Raw genomic sequence first — 21,438 nt, forward strand, 5'->3', positions numbered from 1 at the left:
GAAGACCAAGACCAATTTGGGCTTTAGCTGATGGACCCACTATAAGCACCTTCATTTTATTTTGATTTAGATCAAGAAAATTATTTTTTTTTTACTGTTTAGAGACAATCAGTCCATCTTTTTTTCCAACGCCGTTCAGCAGTTCGACAGGCGCGGCGCAGTGATCGTGTATTTTCATTAAGCCAGGGAGCAGGTCTACCCTTATTACTACGTATCTTGGGCGGAGCAATTGAGTCTAAAATCGTTTTACAGGAGGAATTAAATTTTACGACAGAATCATCGATATCATTATTTTGGTCATGCACATAAAGACTAGAGAAAATGGTTTTAAAATCAGATATAATAGAAGAATTTAAAAAGCGCGAGCAGCGTGGGGGACAGCTATTAGTAGGGACATCGACAGTAATATTCAGGTCCATCATTATAGAAAAATGATCAGTAAAAGAAACATCACATAAATCAATATTATTCACTGAAATATCACGAGTAAGGATGAGATCGAGGGTGTGACCAAGAGAGTGGGTTGGCGTATTAATATGCTGTATAAAATCAAATGAGTTCAAAAGTGATAAAAAGTCGTTAACCAAAGGTTTCGATTGACAACAAATGTGAATGTTGAAATCACCAACAATAAGAACTTTGTCATGAGAGAGGGTGATATCAGCCAAGAGATCAGAGAATTCAGAAATGAAAGTATCATTAATTACAGGAGGTCTATAAACCACGGCAAACAGTAGAGAAGGGGAGCTGCACACTTCGAAAAGTTGGAGTTCAAAGCTGCTAAACAGAACCCTTGTAAGGCTCTGACACAAGAACACATTCTGTACTCAACCTGTGTGAAGTTAATTGGAAAATAATATAAACTGGCCTGGTTAAATTAGTGTGGGAATGAATGAGTGTTCTCTGCACTGTACATGTGTTGATTCCTACCATAAGCACGGTACTCCTCAGATAAAGTCTGGCCTCCTGAATTGAATAAGAGTTGAGACAGAAAAAGGAGGAAAGGATCGACTTTCTGCAAAATACATGTTTTTTATTTTCAATTTTAATTTGATATATTTTTAGATTATTTCAACTTTTTAATAAATTAACTGCAGAATTGAAACTTTCTCCTATTCAGTTCCCACTTCAGAAGCCTCACGTTAAAACCTACAAAGCTTTAATAGCCTTTTATTTTACATAATTGCCTCTTCCATCAGCCTGTGCAGCATGTATTTGTAATTCCTTACAGGGTAAGTAGCTGCTTGTAAAACAACTGCCTGCAAACGAGCAAGGGTTCATGACATTTAGTAATGATATGCAGTGCATTATCTGCCAAGTACCTCTGAAGCAGCAGTAATTGCATGTTCAGCAGCTGGCGGAAAGGAACTCAGAGACAATACCACCTGAAAAAAAAAAAGACAACACCATTTATTAATTCTAATGAACGTTTTGCCAAGTGAGTATGTCTAACACCTACTTATACTTTCAGAGTAGGTGACTTTACCATGCTGGAATGATGGGACAATAAACTGACAAACTATTTCCTAATTTAGCATACTATAAGCATAACAAAAGAAATTTAATTATGAATATATATATACAGATATATATATATATATATATAGAACATATTATCATTTATATACTGAAATTACTAATTCTGCTTACCTGAAGACCAATTTTATCCATTAAAAACATATCATGAGCCAATATCTATGTAAAAACAAATTCCAGTCTTGCCAAAAATGTATACAGATTAACCTTCCTCTTTCAGAGTGCTGGTACTTGTAGACTTCAAGAAGATGCCAATACTTTAAGAAATGGTGAGGGTGCCTCAGTCAAAAACATGTTTCATGGAGATGACTCTTAATTTGTATTGTAAATACTTATTATGGGTGGTGGTACACCACAGGCTATACATAGCAACAGCCTTTTTCCCTCAATGTAGAAACAGTCTTATACCCAATGCCGTGTGAAACATATTACTTTATGCTATTGGCTAAAGGAATAAATTCATCTCACTATAGGGACTGGTAAAAATTTTGAATAAAATCTCAAAATAGTCAATCCTGAAGGAATTGTGAAAACTCAACACAGACAACACCTGGCCATGTGATGAAAACCCAGGATGCTGAATCTGAGTGGAGGCAGCTCTACCCCCCTGTACCACTGTGCTACTAAAATATAATTATTCTTAATTATAATTAGTACACATTTCAAAGGAGAAAGGTTTGATAACTGCACACTAGTAAAAACACAACTGAATTGAATTTTCCAGTGTAAATTTAGCCCAAGGCATCATCAAAAATGTATAGATTGCATGCTTTCAAAAAGTTTAAACTTTTTATAATGCAAACACCACTCAATAAAATATTGACTTGTTTCCTTAACAATGAAAGCCTTGATTTTAAAAGAAACAGTTTCACTGTTCTTGTAAAGTGACTGTAACTAAAGTAGAAGTGCACTTTTTCCATTTTAATACTGTATTTACAGTGAAGGAGATGGACCCAGGCCTAAAGATAAATAATTTTCAGAGGTAATGAACACTTACTTTAGTTTCCTGTTAAGTTTATAACATTTTCAAATCTTTCAAGGTAATCATGTTTAAAACTTTTCACTGAAATATTAGAATGTTAACATACTTCTTAATTCTACATATTTTATAACAATGACAATTTGTTAAATTATAAATTACTACACAGTAAAAAAGTGAAAGCTTCAATAGATTCATGCATTTTTAATTGAAAAAATGTGGGTCTGCTTAATTTAAATTTACCTGGAGCTATTCATTGTTCACTCTGCTTTATAAACAATTTTTAAATCTCATTTCCAGTCATTTCTCTCTCTGTTAAAAAAGGTAATTACTGATAATGGTTTTGATTTGGCTGCAGATCACACTGGGGATAAGGTTTGTTGTTCTATGGTTTTGCATGACCAACACTAGAAAGACAATTCTTTTCATAATTAATAATCCTTTCATAAAAGTAATTTGAAACTCCAGACTATGCTCCCTAAATTAATGAAACCAAAACAAAATAAAAAAGTGACAGTCTTCATTAAAAATTGCATCATGATGAAATGTTAAATTGTTTAAATGAATCGATAAATTTTAATGAAATACATCAGATGAAACAATTTTGTATGAGGTAATTACTGACTAATAGTAAACAAAGTCAAAGCAGATGTTTAGAGAACTGCTAGTTCAGTTTGAGCTGTGCTAAGTTACTTCTTACCTTCCCCACTGACTGATAGTGCCTGTGTAGAGAGTTGACAACAGCCACATTCCTTCTCTGTCCCTCTGTAAGCGGCCCAATCACCTGGCTGGCATCTCCCTGGGTTGACAGCTGTGATACAAATTATGGAAATATTAGGATCAATTTTAACAATGATGAGTTGTATAAACACATATAGCTACTATGGCTGCATAACCTGATTATTTACATTATGACTTTTTATGAATGTTGTCACTTGCATGTGTATCTAGATTGCCTGGACAGCTCTGATAAGTCCACAAATACCACGCTGGGGTGAGATGGGGTGCAACAGCTAACAGTATCTCATGCTTTCTCCACTACTCCCTCTTCTGTTTCTTTTTCCGGTGTCCTTTTGATGGTGGCGCAACCACCATCTACTCAAAGCACCGTGATGTTCCAACATTGATGGATTAAAAGCAAGAAGTCTGCATTACCATCATCATCAAGTCTTTCCGTGAGAACCCTAAATACAAAGAGGACTATTTCATTTATGTTAGGTAGAATGCCCAGAGGGGACTGGGCGGTCTCGTGGCCTGGAACCCCTGCAGATTTTTTTTTTTTTCTCCAGCCGTCTGGAGTTTTTTTTTTTGTTTTTTTCTTTCCTCCCTGGACATCGGAGCTTACTCTTATTCTATGTTAATTAATGTTTTCTTACTTTAATTCTTACTTTGTCTTTTATTTTTCTTTTCTTCATTATGTAAAGCACTTTGAGCTACTTTTTTGTATGAAAATGTGCTATATAAATAAATGTTGTTGTTGCTTTGAACAGTTGCCAGGAGAGGAGGCATAGTTCCACTCCCAACGGGCTGCGTTTGTCCTGTCCTCATTGGGCCGGGGCCTACAAATATGGAAGGAAGATGCTAGGAATGTTGGCTATTGACCCTAGACACCCAAGAGAGAGAGGCGAAGCTCCCAGCATTTAAAATTATATTCTCTGTTAGCGGTATGATGCCATGACAGCACATGTTCACGTGCATTTTTCTATGGAATTTTTTTTTTTGTTTTTTATCAAGGCTACCAATTAAAAAGGGAACTACTGACTTGACACCCCAACCATTGCACCAGTGTCAGGAAACCTGATCACAATGTTCAATAAAATTGGACAAAATGCATATTGGATATAAAAGAAATTAAACAAAGTAAGTTTATCTTTTTAAATAAAAATGATAAAAGGCCCAGAATAGTAAATAAGAGTTTATTACATTATAAATCTACCAGTCAGCAAGTAACAGATACACATACTAAGAAGAGTTTTACTAAATACTTTGCTATCCAAGACTTGTCAAGTCAAATTTATTAGAACAATGAAATATGTACCATATATACTTGTGGATAAGTTCTCCTGCGGAAAAGTTGGGACTTGATTTTACCATATAATTTCTGGTGTTTTATAATGTCGGTCATATAAGTGGAACACGGAAAACTTACGCTATTGATCCAAGAGATTATGATATTCTAACGCCCACCTGAGAGAGTAACCACGGAGCACACTGCCTTTTTTTTTTTCTATGTATTGTGCCTATGTGACCACGTAGGCACTTTGTTAAATGGTGCGACTCAAACCACCTACAACTGAACACCAGCAAAACCAAGGAGCTGGTGGTGGATTTTAGGAGGCCCAGTCCCCTCCTGGACCCCGTGATCATCAGAGGTGACTGTGTGCAGAGGGTACAGACCTATAAATACCTGGGAGTGCAGCTGGATGATAAATTGGACTGGACTGCCAATACTGATTCTCTGTGCAAGAGAGAACAGAGCCGACTATACTTCCTTAGAAGACTGGCGTCCTTCAAAATCTGCAATAAGATGCTGCAGAAGTTCTATCAGACGGCTGTGGCAAGTGCCCTCTTCTATGCGGTGGTGTGCTGGGGAGGCAGCATAAAGAAGAAGGACGCCTCATGCCTGGACAAACTGGTGAGGAAGGCAGGCTCTATTGTAGGCATGGAGCTGGACCAGTTTGACATCCGTGGCAGAGCGACGGGCGCTCTGCAGGCTCCTATCAATTATGGAGAATCCACTGCATCCAGTAAACAGTGTCATCTCCAGACAGAAGAGCAGCTTCAGCGACAGACTGCTGTCACTGTCCTGCTCCACAGACAGATTGAGGAGATCGTTCCTCCCCAAAACTATGCGACTTTTCAATTCCACCCGGGGGGTAAACGTTAACATTATTCAAAGTTATTGTCTGTTTTTACCTGCATTTTTATTACTGTTTAATTTAATACAGTAATCCCTCGCTATATCGCGCTTCGCCTTTCGCGGCTTCACTCCATCGCGGATTTTATATGTAAGCATATTTAAATATATATCGCGGATTTTTCGCTGCTTCGCGGGTTTCTGAGGACAATGGGTCTTTTAATTTCTGGTACATGCTTCCTCAGTTGGTTTGCCCAGTTGATTTCATACAAGGAACGCTATTGGCAGATGGCTGAGAAGCTACCCAACTTACTTTTCTTTCTCTCTCTCTTGCGCTGACTATCTGTGATCCTGACGTAGGGGGTGTGAGCAGGGGGGCTGTTCGCACACTTAGACGATACGGACGCACGTCTAAAAATGCTGAAAGATTATCTTCACGTTGCTACCTTCTGTGTGCAGCTTTTAAGTATGCTGCACGGTGCTTCGCATACTTAAAAGCTCAAAGGGCACGTATTGATTTTTTTATCTGTCTCTCTCTCTCTCTATCTCTCTCTCTCTGCTCCTGACGGAGGGGGTATGAGCGGCCGCCTTCAACAGCTTTGTGCCGCGGTGCTTCGCATACTTACAAGCCAAACAGCCCTATTGATTTGTTTGCTCCTTTGAAGAGGAAGATATGTTTGCATTCTTTTAATTGTGAGACGAACTGTCATCTCTGTCTTGTCATGGAGCACAGTTTAAACTTTTGAAAAAGAGACAAATGTTTGTTTGCAGTGTTTGAATAATGTTCCTGTCTCTCTACAACCTCCTGTGTTTCTGCGCAAATCTGTGACCCAAGCATGACAATATAAAAATAACCATATAAACATATGGTTTCTACTTCGCGGATTTTCTTATTTCGCGGGTGGCTCTGGAACGCAACCCCCACGATGGAGGAGGGATTACTGTATTGTTTTGTTTTTTTTTTTGCATCAGTATGCTGCTGCTGGAGTATGTGAATTTCCCCTTGGGATTAATAAAGTATCTATCTATCTATCTATCTATCTATCTATCTATCTATCTATCTATCTATCTATCTATCTATCTATCTATCTATCTATCTATCTATCCTTAACAGGCGTATAAGTCGATCTAGTTTGCAGCTGCTGCTCCTCACCTATGGAACTCTTTACCTCATCACATAAAGGAGTCGTCTACAATGTATTTATCTAATACCCAAACTATTCCGTAGCAACGTTTGCACTGTTTTGTGTTTTTTGTATCTCACGCCCTCATACACCTTTATCGTAACAGCATCCCTTATCTATGATGGAGTGTTCAATCAGAGGAAAATATGAGGCTGGTTTTAAATTAAAAGTCATTGAAGTGGCAAAAGAAATTGGTTAACTGCGCTGCTGAAACAAAATTCGTTATGTCTGAGAAACTGATGAGAGATTGGAGGAGGCAAGAACATGTTAAAAAAAAATATGTGTTAAATTTTTGAACGGGCGTATAAGTCGATCTAGTTTGCAGCTGCTGCTCCTCGCCTGTGGAACTCTTTACCTCATCACATAAAGGAGTCGTCTACAATTGAACTGTTTAAAACAAGACTAAAGACTCATTTCTACTCACTTGCATTCCGTGACCTTCAGTAATACTGATGGTTTCCTCATTGTGATTATGTAATATTACTTCTATTTATTATTTATTTTATTTATGTTCATTTATTTTATTTCTATTTATGTTATTCACGTTAATTGTATGTTTTTCTTTAATTCTATTATTGTAAAGCACTTTGGCCACAGCATTCCGATGTTGTTTTAAATGTGCTATATAAATAAAGTTGACACTGACATTGTATATATGGTACTTGCATGTCTCCTCAGTTGACAAAAACAGAATACAAATAAAGAAAGAACTTGACAAATCATGCAACATATACAGTATACACAAAATGTAACTGGAACATATTTATACACATATCCATCCATTTTCCAACCCGCTGAATCCGAACACAGGGTCACGGGGGTCTGCTGGAGCCAATCCCAGCCAACACAGGGCACAAGGCAGGAACCAATCCTGGGCAGGGTGCCAACCCACCGCAGTATTTATACACATATTTTTACATATATATTTTTCCATCAGCACTATTACCAATAATGAACATTATTGACTGCACAAATGCAAAGATCACATGGTAAACGATCTTAAAACAGTTCATCAGATCTTAGTTGAATATAGTGGTTTTAATTGTCAACCAAATCCTACTAGAAATGACGTTTAGTACATTAAAATAAAGAAGAAAATATTCTAATATTGTCAAATAATTAGGTTTTATTGCCCCACAGGAACAGCTGGTGACTGAAGATATCATAGGGAATAATTTTACCCTGTCATGAAAATACTTACAACTAAGTCCAAACTTTCTATATATTTTTCACTAACTTTTTATTACATTAAATCGAAACATCCCTGTATACTCATTCTGGGGAAAGTCACAGCAAGTAATTTTATTAGTGTGACCACTAAAACAACTGCATTAAGTTGATCTGGTTCAAAAATAAGAAGGATCAAAACAACAGATACAAATGGATTTCGTAATTTACTTTAAAAAGATAAAAATTCAGGTGGAACCTTTACTTAGTCATTAATTATGCTAGAGTCAATAAAAACAGTCTCTCAGAGAATAAGTTATGATTAGTAGAAGCTACAATATATAATGCTGGAAGCCTGTGCCTTTTAAGTACTTGCTGAAAATTCTTGAATTCAACCTTGAAAAATAATTAGATGATTTTCAATAATATTTTAGGGAAAAGAAACCAACCTTTTATCTAGATTCAGTATTTATTAATTTTATATACAAGACACAAAGTCAACCTTTGTTTTCAGCATCTTTACAGAGAAGTCACGGACAAAAGGGTAAAAAGCCAGTAAATAATTTGCCTTATCACTAAAATAAGCTCCCTCCACCAAAGGAACAATACCTATTATAAACAAGTTGATGAACACTACTGATAACAAAACCAATTATGTCTATAGTTTGGCTGTAATCAGCAGTACTGAAACATTATTAAATTAGTAAAGAAGAAAGAAGAAGAAAAAGAAAAAGAAGAGGTATAAATACAGAACTAAACACAACATGTACAAAAAAAATGTTTAAGTATGGTATCAATATTTCTTTACAATGAATTACAGTTCACTGCACTTGTTTCAATTGACTATAGCAAAATCAGATTATTTCTCCTCAAATGCTTTGAATGGATTGCCTAGTCTTGAACCTAAGAAACACATAAAGAATATACACATATATCATACACCATAGGGTGTATTTATCAAGTCTCTTCCTGACATAAAAAACAAATACTTTAACAGGGTCAACATTTAAATTTTAGATTGAAGATTGAAGGTGTAGTATGACTGCATATCCTTTAGATACAAGACTGACAGAAAAACAGAAATCCTCCATTTATGTACTTTTTAAAATTATTTGTCATTTAAATACTTTCAAAATATAAAAGCAATTTACTCTTACTACAAGAAAAAAGATGGAAACTCAGCCTCTACAGACTTTACCATTTGTACAATTCAGTTACAAATAACAAAATTCCCTCAACACACACATTGTTCTATATACAGGTTACAAATTTCTCTAATCCTCCATCATCTCTCACACTCAAGAATATTTTGGTTAGGAATAAGAATATTGAATATTGATATTGGTAGAATAAGAATATTGGTAGCAATTTCAGACTGAATCATTTCATGTCACAATGCTTAGCACTCAATGACAATAGCTAATACTGGGAAAGACATCCCTCTCTATTGATTTTTCAGGTAAGGTAAGGAGTCAAATTCTATATTTCACAATATCCATTCTTCATCAATTTGCAAAGCACTTATCTAAATATTGCAGAGCAACATGTTGCTCCAGATTAGAATTATCTAAAACATGTCAGGGTTTGGTTGCTGATTGTGAAGGATGGAAGACAGCTCCTGCATATGCTTCGAAAATACCCAAAATTAGTATCTTTTTAGGTGAAAGATATTTTCTTACTCATCGGATAGCATGAGATTTATGAACATCCCAAATTCTCTTACTGCAGTGTTTGGAGTTATTTATTATGAGATTAGACTACCTAGCCATAAACCCCTCATGATTTTATATACTACATTGTTAACACATTGACTAATCTGGTTCAACCTCCATAAATCAAAGTCAAAATTATATTTTAAAATATTTAAAACCTAGAACAAAAAAAAAAACTAGGTATATTTTTAAGGAACCGTGCAGAGTTTTGAAGTTTTTAGTGTAGGTTAGGATTTATTAATAAATATTAACTCTTAACTCTGTGAAATTAATTACTGATTGTATTTCTGATTTTTTTTTTAACTTTTTGTGCACAACTGTGTGTATTTGATTGTTGTAACATTTCTTTAATCATTCATATTAAAAATAAAAAAAATGAATAATATGTTTTTTAGCTAAATTAGATATTGTAACTGTAGAGCTCTCAATCATTTTGACAAAAATACCCATTTTTTAATTTTGACAAACGCACACACAATCAGACAATATATTGCTGAACAGCATTGAAATTGTACTATTACAGGTAGGTCAATTGTACTTCTGGTATAATTTCTCTGGAAATGTATTTATGTTATATGAAAGGGCATGAAGTATTGGGGAATGTGGCTAAGGTGTTTGGATTTCAAAATCTGAGATTCTGGCTTCAGATCTTGCTACTGACACTGTGTGTCTATGAGCAAGACACTTCATGTGCTTGTGCTACAAAGATTTACATTCTCTCAGCTAACACCATGAATTATACTATGATGCATATCCCAATTAGCTGAAGACTAACATCCATCCATCCATTTTCCAACCCGCTGAATCCGAACACAGGGTCACGGGGGTCTGCTGGAGCCAATCCCAGCCAACACAGGGCACAAGGCAGGAACCAATCCCGGGCAGGGTGCCAACCCATCGCAGAGAAGACTAACAACCATGCAGAATGTAACAGGTAAAATTTTTTACATGAATTCAAACTTGGAAGAACAGCTCAGGTACATTCAAAATGGTAGATATGGAGCTGAAAATTACAGCGGATATCCATGCAAAATTGCATAGCACTTTTTTAAAAAAACCAATGACTTGGTACAACAGTAAAGGAAAACACTACCCAAAAGTAAAGTGTTTAAAATAAATATAGAAACAAATACCAACAATATATAAAATCTAGTGTGGATTGCATCACATCTACATCGGCAAAACTAAATTTCAGACAGAAATGTTCTTCAGTTTTGACTGAAATTAAATATTTGGTGGTTTAAAAATAATTACACTGTTAGAATGAGACATCAACTTCAAAACCATTTAGAACTTACAAACTCTAAATATTCTCTTATTTCATATTTCTAAGAATGAATGGAGACTGTGATGTAAATAGTGGTAGAAAAAGGCAACAGAGGTAACGTGTCCCATGCCTGCTTGTGCAAAGGAAGTCAGCCCACTTTTTTCCTTTTTTAAATATCAGCAATCAGATGTGGGATGGAGGGAGTATGTTGCTGCCAATTTGCAAAACAGACATCTTTTTCCCTTTGCAAGGGATTAACTTTTTGTCAGCCTGCTGAACAGCCTAAATCAATTAAATGCTTTTTTCACGTCTTTGATGGCGTTGGGGGTGGGGAGAAGGAGTTATGCTGCTGCGAGTTCACAGCTAGATTTCAAAGTGAAAAAGGATGTGGGAGTTAGGTGTAGAAGCTTTTTTTTAACCACACTCCTAGCATGTACAATATTTATAATCCTAAAAGTTGTTTATCTGGGTCTTGATAGATGTATTTATCATATCTCTCTTTAGAAAAGGTTAACACTATTTAGTATGATTATATTTATCAGTCTGGCTTTTTGCACAGTAGATTAAAGATGACTCTTAATTCTTGTAATTGCAGAGAATAAACCCTTAGTTTTTAAATGTGAAATTAGATTAAAATGAAAACTGTTCTGCGAATACTACACTTGTTCTGGAAACCAATAAGAACAATATTACATAATATTCTGAAATTCTCTTAATCCAGTTCAGTACTACACTGCAGTGTGCTGATGCCTATCTTGGGTGCATCTAGAAAGAGCTAATCTGAAGTCACCAAAAATGACATACGTTTGAGGATATGAGAGGAAAATTGGAGTCACAAAGGAAAACATAGGGAGACCTGTGGAGAACATGCAAACTCCACAAAGACAACAAGCAGGTGTGCAAGTCAAACTCAGGATGCTGGATCTGTGATGCAGTAGCACTAACCACTTTGCTACTGTGCCACCCCAATAATAACATTTTAATGATGTTTCTGATAAATAAGGCACAAAGCAAACTTTACAGAACTGTGGCTTAGTAAATATCACCCTTTAAGTGAAGGGTGCCATGTCTTATACCTCACCACCCCCAATATTGTCAATAATTGCTATATTATACTTCATTATACTGCTGTGGTTACCTGAGGCTTTGTGCCCTCAAGTCACCTATTTCACTAATCTAAATCTGATTTAAAAAAATGTTGCTGTCATTTGAAATTAGCCAGTTTGTTCTTAAGTAAATTATCTCCCCAGGGTTATAACAACATATTAATAACAGAAAGATTGGTGGAGTGAAGATATCTAAAACTCAGAACATGGTCGATTCTGATGTTTACCTGCACTGCTGTGACAAGAGTTATGACTTCTGGTACAATTTCTCTGGAAATGCATTTATGTTATATGAAAGGGCACGAAGTATGGTGCAGTGGCTAAGGTGTTTGGATTTCAAAATTTGACATTCTGGCTTCAGATCTTGCTACTGACACTGCGTGTCCATGAGCAAGTCACTTCGCATGCTTGTGCTACAAACTGGAACAACAAAAGAATTGAAACCTCAATCTCAAATGTTTTAAGTTACCTTGGATAAAGGTGTCAGCCAAATAATAGGTAATTAAAAAAAAGGATCACATTTGTGAATGAACTGCGGTTGAAGTTTCAGCGGTAAAGTTCTTCAAAAAAATGACTGATCACTTGAAAAAAAGTTTGAACACTTTGCACTACAATGAAACTGTCAAAAAGACCCATATGCAATTCCTATATAAATAAACTAAGTGCAATATGAATTCAGGCAATTTGTATTATATCGAATTTTACATTTTTGACCTTGCTTAATCATTGAAACGCTGACTGAATTGCAAGGTTGCAAGCTGTTGTCTTATTTGATGTGTTCCTACAATGAAAGTAACTTGTAACAGTATTTGTTTCAATATGATGTTATGGACTATTAACAAAATCATCTTTGGATACAGAAACATGGTTTATTGAGTAAACACTAGACTAAAATATGTAGAAACAAGATGAATAAACTATTATATAGAATTTGTTATCAAGAAGAAAATGACATACATTTTAACCTGATTGGCTGTTTTATAGAATAGGGGACTAAAGAAGAGTTAGAACAGAGAAGTCTCTAACAAATTCTAGAAGCCTTACAATTTCAGAAAAAAGACAACTGTATTGACACTTCATAACAGAAACAATGTCTTGCTTTGTTTCGAGTATCTCCATTCTGTTCTCAGCGTACAGCATCTGCTCTGGTATTAACTAGTTGAAAAAAGTAATTCAAAGAAATCATCTGGGTTTTTAAAATGGGCTTCTTTCGACTTATCGTATTAATGAGTGTAAGCAAAATTAAAAAGAAAGCAAGCTAAGCGTTATCTTTTATGTTAGTATCATGGAGTTGTAGTTACACGTTTGCTGCTTGTCCCCAGCTGAATATCTCATCCAAGTGCTTTGCTGAAACAGAAACTGATTTTTGGTCAAACTCTACATTTATGTAAGATTGCTTTGTCTCTTCTTCAAAATGCAGCCAGTTTATAGTAAACATATGCTCATAGCAGGTTTATTTTCAAAAATGACACTTAATTTTTGATTTACCGTGCCACTTCATTATTTATAGCTAATACCAATTTATTAAACAAAGACTTTTACAGCAAAATAAGCTAATGCAGATGATTTGTTTTAAACATAAAGTTATATTCAGATTCAATAAAATCAAATTTGTTTTACTGTCTCCAATTTACAAAGATGTTTAAAGTTAGTAAAGGAGATAAAAAATGAAAATTGAAATGTTAAAAAATGTGAAATAATATTATATTGTATATTCAGCAATTTGTACTCCTGATAGATAGATAGATAGATAGATAGATAGATAGATAGATAGATAGATAGATAGATAGATAGATAGATAGATAGATAGATAGATAGATAGATAGATAGATAGATAGATAGATAGTTGAAATTTAAGGACAAGAGGACATTTAATGGCCTGGTATAAGATAATTAATTCCTAGTCACCTAATATTTCCAAAATAATGCTGGAAGATTCCTCTCCCACCTACATTACTGGGTAATTTACTTCCTGTATCTGCACTGCTCTGAGTGAAGAAATACTTTCTAACCTTTGGCTAAAATGTATTCTTAACCAGCTTCTATCTGTGCCACCTTCCTCTCATAATTAAAAATGCTTCATGTCACCTCTTAAGCTTCATTTTACTAAACAAACAACTCAATAACTTCCATGTTTCCTTAGAGCTGTAATACATTCAGTAATTCTTCTTTAGACATAAAGTTAGTTAACAGAAAACAGAAGTTCTGTAGTATGCAAACCAATAACTGATCTCCATTTGTCTTCAACTATAGTAACAATGATCATTTAAGAGTAAAACCAGACTTTTTCTATATGTCCAATCTGCTGGAAATGCATTTAAAAAAAATTCAACTATGTGCGACAAATGCTTTCTGAAAAGCATAGGGATAAATTTGTAGAAAAGCACTGGTGAAACATGGACAAAACAGATCACCACAGGTCTTGTATGTTCCTGAGAGGACAGTGAAACTCAGTAAAAAGAGGATGGTTTGTATCACTAACAAATCAAGATCAAAGCAAATCATGCCTAAATCAAGATTCCCTTTGAAATCAATGACCAAACAAAGGGAAGACTTGCATGAAAGGCCACCAAGAATTCAATGATTACTTTGAGTGTTCTGTTGGTCTTTATTTCAAGGACCAAATCAACACAAATTTAGCGATTTCTGGCATACTGCGACAGAGCATTTCAGCTGGAAGATGTCAGCATCAAAAGAGTTTTATGGGCCCAAAGAGAAGTGATTTTGAGAACTGCTGGGTAGGGATTATAGAGCTGAAACAAAATCTGCAGAGAGTCAGAGAGTTTGCCATGGAAACTGGAAATGCTGAAACCACTGAATATTATTAGTATGTCAAGGAAGGTGAGGACAAGTGATGAGTGAAACAGGCAAGTTTAATTTTATATTCAATTTCATGAAACTGACATTAAAATTCATTTCACAAGAAATTTTGCAATTATAAAATATGAAAACTCACTAATTTTGTTTTTATTTTTTAAGGCTTTTTTGAGTAGGAAAGCAATAAATACTGCTTATTTCTGTGCATACCCATGTTCTTTTCTGCAGTTGCAACAAGCACATAAACCTGGTCTACACCAGTAAAATCAATTCTATTTATGCCTCTGGTTCACTGCACAGGGGCAAAAATGTGACTGGCTGTAAAATGTCCATATGAAGATTCACTAAAACATAACATTACGCACATTTCTGTGTTTTCTTCATAGGAAAATCTCACTACACTGGAAGCTACTGATAGCTAGCAACCACCCTTAGCTGTTTCTTGATTCCTGAAGAAGAAGTTGAGGATAACCAGTCTCCAGAAACTGTTGTGAATAAGGAGTCTCTAGTTCATCTTTAGGATTGCAAATGGCAAAATGGGGTTGTGCAACGAGAACACATCTACTTTGCAAGTTTTTTTTTTTTTGGCAAACTATAGTTTGGCTATAAGATCAATTTCCACAAATTGGTTCACTAATCATTAGTAAGGAAAATGTCTCAGGACTGTCAGACAGGTACGGTGATCCTAATTTTTGAAAATATGGACAAGAGGGTGAACTTGAATTATCAAAGGATTGCATGCCTCAGCCTCCAGTTGTGGAAAAACCTTTGCCAGTAAACTACAGGAAAGACGCCATACAAAGCTGATCCTAAAAAATTCAGCAGGAACACTTTGGATTCTACAGTATTATGACCAGCATACAAAGTCTTTTTTTTTTGCACAGACATTTCAGTAGTCATGGACATTTTCCAGTACTGTCTATATTTTCATTGTGTGTACTTAGATAAAGCATATAATGCATACCTCATTATATAATGTGGAAGATGACAGAAAAACATGGGCATCAGGGCCACTATCACAAGATATTTGGTCCCTGTATTTTTGGAACAGGTAACTGCATCTATTCCATTGAAATTGCTGCACTTTCATGAAAATCACACTAGAATGTATTGGTAAAGCAGAAGCTAGATGCTTAGATGAAGGTTTTACTTTGCTATTAATTTCATATCTCCATCCTCTATGAACTCAAGCTCTAAGTATTAGTGGAAACAAATGATACAGTATAAGTGACCATAATGAGGTTCCTAGCTTCAGTTGCTGGGCTAATTATTTGTAATAGATCAATAATGTAGGAGGACCACTGGTTTCTTAAATCAAGAGCAGCTATTTCAGATGGTTTCTATGTTTATTAAGAGAGCCCCTCTCACATGGGATGGGCAAAATACCAGAAGAAATTCAGAGGTAGACTCAGGAAATACTTGTGAGATTTTATTGGTTGGCTAGCCAGGGAGTATCTGCAAATTTCCTAAGAGCAGCTAGAGACTGCTGCTGAGGACACAGTGGTCTTGTGTACTGAAATGTTACTGAAGATATCCCAAAGAACATGCAGTCATACCCAGAGCCAGCTGGGCCACTTCCTTGAACATTTTCAACACAGTTCGACAAAAGGCTGGTTGTTTCCCTTCCCCATGTTCTTATGCGTGCCTAAAATATTACAAATGATTTGTGTCTCACACTGTGTAATTGGTGGTTATATAAAATGAAGGATGGATGGAATAATATCTGCTACTTTTTATAACACTAAGCACACATTTTTACCTTCTCTGTACTTTTTCTTATAGTTCTAAAATAAAACAGCCATGCAGGACTAATGCCGACGAGAACAGTCATGTCATAAATAACATAAGTGACAAAGCATTATAGCTTCAAAAGGATCAATGACTTACTTAAATTATATTTCTGAGTGCAAACGAGTCTCAGTTGAGGCTTACGTTGTTGCTGTCACAATGCAGTGGCAACAAGTAGGCATGGTCAATCATGAGACATGACATTTACAGCTTTAAAATGGCCATTATAGCCTTTGTTTCCAGGATGTTGAAGGAGACACACCAGCAAGGCATCTGCTTTCTTATGATGCAACTCGGACTAAATACATCCAAAAAATTAATAATGGTAACTAATCCAAGGTTTGGTGGCACTGTTTTCAGCAGCTTTCTAGGAAATACACAATTAACATGAGATCATTTGAAATATTTTTTAGTATTACTGTACACCATGAATAGGCACTAAAAGATACAAGGGCAGCACAAGTGCATTTGATTAGAATACACATATTGTTGTAAAACTTACTTACTGCATTAACCTGTGTAAGACATTGCAATTACTAAGTTACTATATTTTTCCAGTGGACTGGTTCAATGAGATTTGTGGTACCACAGCTGAAAAAAAGCATTTTTTTATTATATTGCAGTGGCAGCAGAAGCTGATAAATTTATAGACTGCAAACTATAATCGCTGTTTGTACTATGCATCCCTTGAGGCTAGCCAGCACTGGGAATTTACTTGGTTATTCTGTCTGAAAGTAAAAAAATAAATGTAATTGTCTTTACTGTCTGAGAAAAGCAGAAAGCTGCTGCCCAACATAAGTGGTGTGATTTTCAAAAACCTGGAAAAGATAAACATCAGCAGGCTTGAATAAACTGAGTTAACTGAATTGTCAGACTCAGTGCCATAGTGCGTTTGAAAACCTAATGTTGTTCATCTACCCAGTTATTTTGATTAATGTTACATTTCCATTAAATGGCAGAATGTGTCAAAATGGTTTGAATCACTGCAGATACAAAAGATATTAACACTCTAAATATACAGGTACACTGGGAAATTTTAATGCTATTATTTTTCCTGGGAGTAAAATATATTAAATCAACAAAAACAACTACATGCTAGTCTAGAACAGAATTACCTTAAGGAAGGCAGAAAGGCTCAGTTAAAAAGTCATTAAGCTAACTAAAAAATCAATATGGGTCAGGTATGTGTGCTTGCAGATGTGTGGGTCAGCAGGCCCTGTGACAGGGGGTGCTAACAAGGGTCATCAGTAACCCTCTACCGTATAAATTAGGTTCAGAATATGAATGAATGGATAAATGGATGATAAGCACAAGCCAATTATTACTGTTTCTTTATTTTACTTAACATTTAAAAAAATAAGTATTACAATTAGTAAACAAACTAATTTGTGTTGTAATACATGTGGGTTAGGAACACCAGTGTGGTTCAGATTCTCCTCAAAAACACCTAAACAAGTGCTAACAGGCTGGATTAACTTGCATACTTCATTCTAGTGAATGGTTTCCTCTGTGAAAGCACTTCTTCCTGAAAGGAAAAGCTAGAATGATGAAACTTAACATTTGTTTATCCATCAACATGCTGTGGACATTTGCAGTGTTTTCGTTGTTACCTCATTTTCCTACATTAGGTCTGTAGCTCCTTAATACCTTTAGACAGTTCTTTGGGAATTTGTTTCTTTCCTTAAACATCAAGAGATTCACTTTAGAAATATTAAGCTGGAAATGCTCATATCTCAATTAGTACTAAATAACCACTTGCATCATACAGTAATAAGGCAATGCAGAATATTATATAAACCAGCAAACTGAAGAAAGCCAAATTATATTTTTAGGGATTGTTTCACATGGCCCGTTTCCATCAACTTACTGCAAATATACTTTTTTCTCATATACATTTCCAGTGACAATATCACATTACGTATGTCCATAAAACAGTTTCACTGTTAAAATGGGAAAACAAGAAGATAGTCACTTGACTCCTTAGAGAAACAATAAAAGGCTGTCTCCTAAAAAATAGAGTATTTCTAAAGTCAGTAATTGGGCACACGTTTACACCCATTTGAAGACAGTGAATTGAAGAATTGCACTGTATTCTGTACATGTGAGAGTATTGATCTTGCAAACCTATTAATCTATGAAGGCAGAACGAAGCATCAATGAGTGCTTTTGGTGGTAACAGTATTGTAGCACACTGCTCAGACAATAATGGACCTTGATTACATGTGCTTACATGGTCAAGAGTTATATATTTATTTGTTGTGTCAGAGTTTGTGCTCACTCTATATTTCTTTCACTTTTAAAAAGACATGTACAAATAGAAGAGAACTGTATGCATTTCCTGGGGATTTAAATTTCTTGTGCTCAATTTATTAAATTCAGAAGTTAATAAACAACATAATAAACAACATTTCAAATTGTCAGTTGGCTAAATTTACTTTCCATTGTCAAATCAGAACAGCTGTTTTAATTCCTTTTCACTATAAAATTGAGCATATGTCACTAAGAAAATGGGTAGAAGGCATGCAATATAATATTTTGCAAAGCTGTTTGAAATGGAAAAAAGAGTTGATTCTGAAACAAATATCTCATACACACAGATTACAAATTCCTTATTTATATATGTTTCCAATATTTGGCAGTAACAAATAGGTTTCTCTCAGATTCATAGATTCACACTTATGCAGACAAACAATCAGATTTTTAACCTGTGAAGAAAGATATATCATTCATCATAATTTTTAGGGTCCTCGTATTGTATTTCTTCACTACCTTCTAACCTCTGTGTTGGCCTCCATACACAAAGTACAGTATCCATTTTTTAAAATATTTTTACACTTTTACTTTGGAAATGTTGAAGGAGGTGGCCAAGTTACTCAAGTTAAAGTGTCTAAAAACCTCAGTTTACCATCTCCAGACTGATGGCTTGGTAGAAAGATTCAATTAGACTCTCACACAGATACTACATAAGGTGGTCAGCAAGGATGGCAAGAATTGGGACCAGTTACTCCCCCTCGTGCTTTATGCCTACCGGGAAATTCCCCAGGCCTCCATGGGCTTCTCCCTGTTTGAACCTGTGTATGGACAACAGCCCAGAGGGATACTGGGTAACCTATAAGAAGGCTGGGAAGAGAAGATCCTCTCGTCTACTAACATTTTGGAATATATTGCGTAATTACGTGATAGATTGGAGAAAATACGGCTGATACTAAAAGAACACATGGAAAAGGCTCAAGCAGCACAGGCCCGGTGTTATAACCATGCCACGACTCTTTGGGAGTTCCGCCCAGGAGACTGAGTTCCCACTTCCCACTCCAAATTACTGGCCAATTGGCAAGGCTCCTACGAAGTTAATGTGAGAAAGGGTCTCATTGACTGTTTGGTTACACATCCAAATTTTTGGCTAAGCTAACAGATATACTATGTAAACATGCTGAAACGTGGAAAACAAAAGGAAGTATTTAGTATAGACCAAACAAAAATAAAACCTATTTGTACCTGGAAATACCCTCACACAGTTCAATACTTAAAACATTTTATTGGGTTTTCTAATCAATGTAAAAGATTTCTTAAGAATTTTAGTTTCAATGTCACTCCAACAACTACTTTCATTCAAAACACCTACCAGGTATTCTTTTGGAATTTTGATGCTTAGGACACTTTTGACAAATTAAAGAAAGTATTTACCACTACTGCTATTCTTTGCCATGTATACTTTAATGTAAGATATTGAAATGCATGCACTGGAGACTGGTAACTTGAATATCATGGTGGAAACCATTCTGTTTCAACAGTTTAGTGATATAAAAAAAAAGTATCCCAGGGATTTAAAATTTGCTTTGGAAGAATGGGGCATTGATTCAATGGCATTAAAAACCTCTATATAACTTAGAGGGACTAAAAAAACCTCACGTCCTTGAATACTGCTAAATGGTTTGATGCTCACCAGACCATGTTGAGACTGTTTTCCAGTTGGTTTTAAAGTTGTTAAATCTTATTGAGTGGATGATTAAAAATTTGATAACTTCTTTTTTAGTTATCTGCCATAGGGCTGGTCTTTCAATCACAAGTTCTTTCATTGTATTTTGACTTATGCTCTTCTTTTCATTTGTTGGTATGACAACTTTCACATACCATAATATGTCCTGGCTTTGCCATCTTTTTGATTTCTTTTCCTGCAGTTTACCCTCCAGCACTATTTTCGACAATCCATCTCCTCTTAGTATATATCCCATCCATTTTTGTTGCCACCTTCTCACTGTTTCAAGTGTGCTCCTTTCCATAACATTTCATTAGTTAAAGAATCCTTCCAACTGATCTTTTCTATTCTTCTCCATACCCACAGTTCAAATATTTTCAATCTATTTATACCCATTTTCCACATTGTCCATGCCTCTACTCCATACAATGCAACATCCAGATTGCTGATCTATTATTCTTTTCATTAATTTTCTATCCTTTCTATTTGTTAGCAGTTTTTGTTTTATGTTGAAGGCTGCTCTTCCCATGTTATACATATTTTAATTTCTTTTTCCACTTACCGGTATTCCATCCCTTGACAGCATACTTCCCAATGCTGAGTACATATTCTAAGATATGTTCTGCAGTTTTTATCATTACTGTTTTTGTTGTTCTTTCCTTTGACATAAACATCACTTTTGTTTTCTTTACATTGATCATCATTCCATACTTCTTAATCTAATTTATTTATTAGTTTCTGTAGTCATTCCCCACTGCCTGATGTTACTTCTTTATTTTCTGTAAATCTTGCCAGTCTAATCGAACGATTTGTTGCTACTGCTTCTTCAATTATTCTCTCAAAATATATGTTAAACAGGACTGGTAAAAGTGAGCTTTCCTGTCTATTAACTCTTCCTATTTGACATGCCTCCGTTAATCCATATGTGGTTCTTACTTTTGCAGCCTTGTTCAAGTATAGGTTCCTAATTACTCTTTTATTCCGGTAGTTTACCTTAATGTCTCTCAATATTCCTATTAGTTTTGCCCGGTTTACATTCTTTCTCCAGA

At 35.3% G+C, this 21,438-nt stretch overlaps 1 protein-coding gene across 1 annotated transcript in view; it reads right to left on the reverse strand.

Moving 5' to 3' along the window:
- The window catches only part of cog5 (component of oligomeric golgi complex 5), a 507,949-nt gene that overhangs the window by 103,496 nt on the left and 383,015 nt on the right, over positions 1-21,438 (reverse strand). Inside the window, exons 15-16 of the mRNA XM_028812938.2 lie at positions 3,216-3,326; positions 1,323-1,385 (exon numbers count right to left, since the gene is read on the reverse strand). Coding sequence (XP_028668771.1) covers positions 1,323-1,385; positions 3,216-3,326 — 174 coding nt within the window. The remainder of the gene's footprint in view (positions 1-1,322; positions 1,386-3,215; positions 3,327-21,438) is intronic.

Source organism: Erpetoichthys calabaricus, chromosome 1 (genome assembly GCF_900747795.2).
Source record: "Erpetoichthys calabaricus chromosome 1, fErpCal1.3, whole genome shotgun sequence".
Lineage (NCBI taxonomy): Eukaryota > Metazoa > Chordata > Cladistia > Polypteriformes > Polypteridae > Erpetoichthys > Erpetoichthys calabaricus.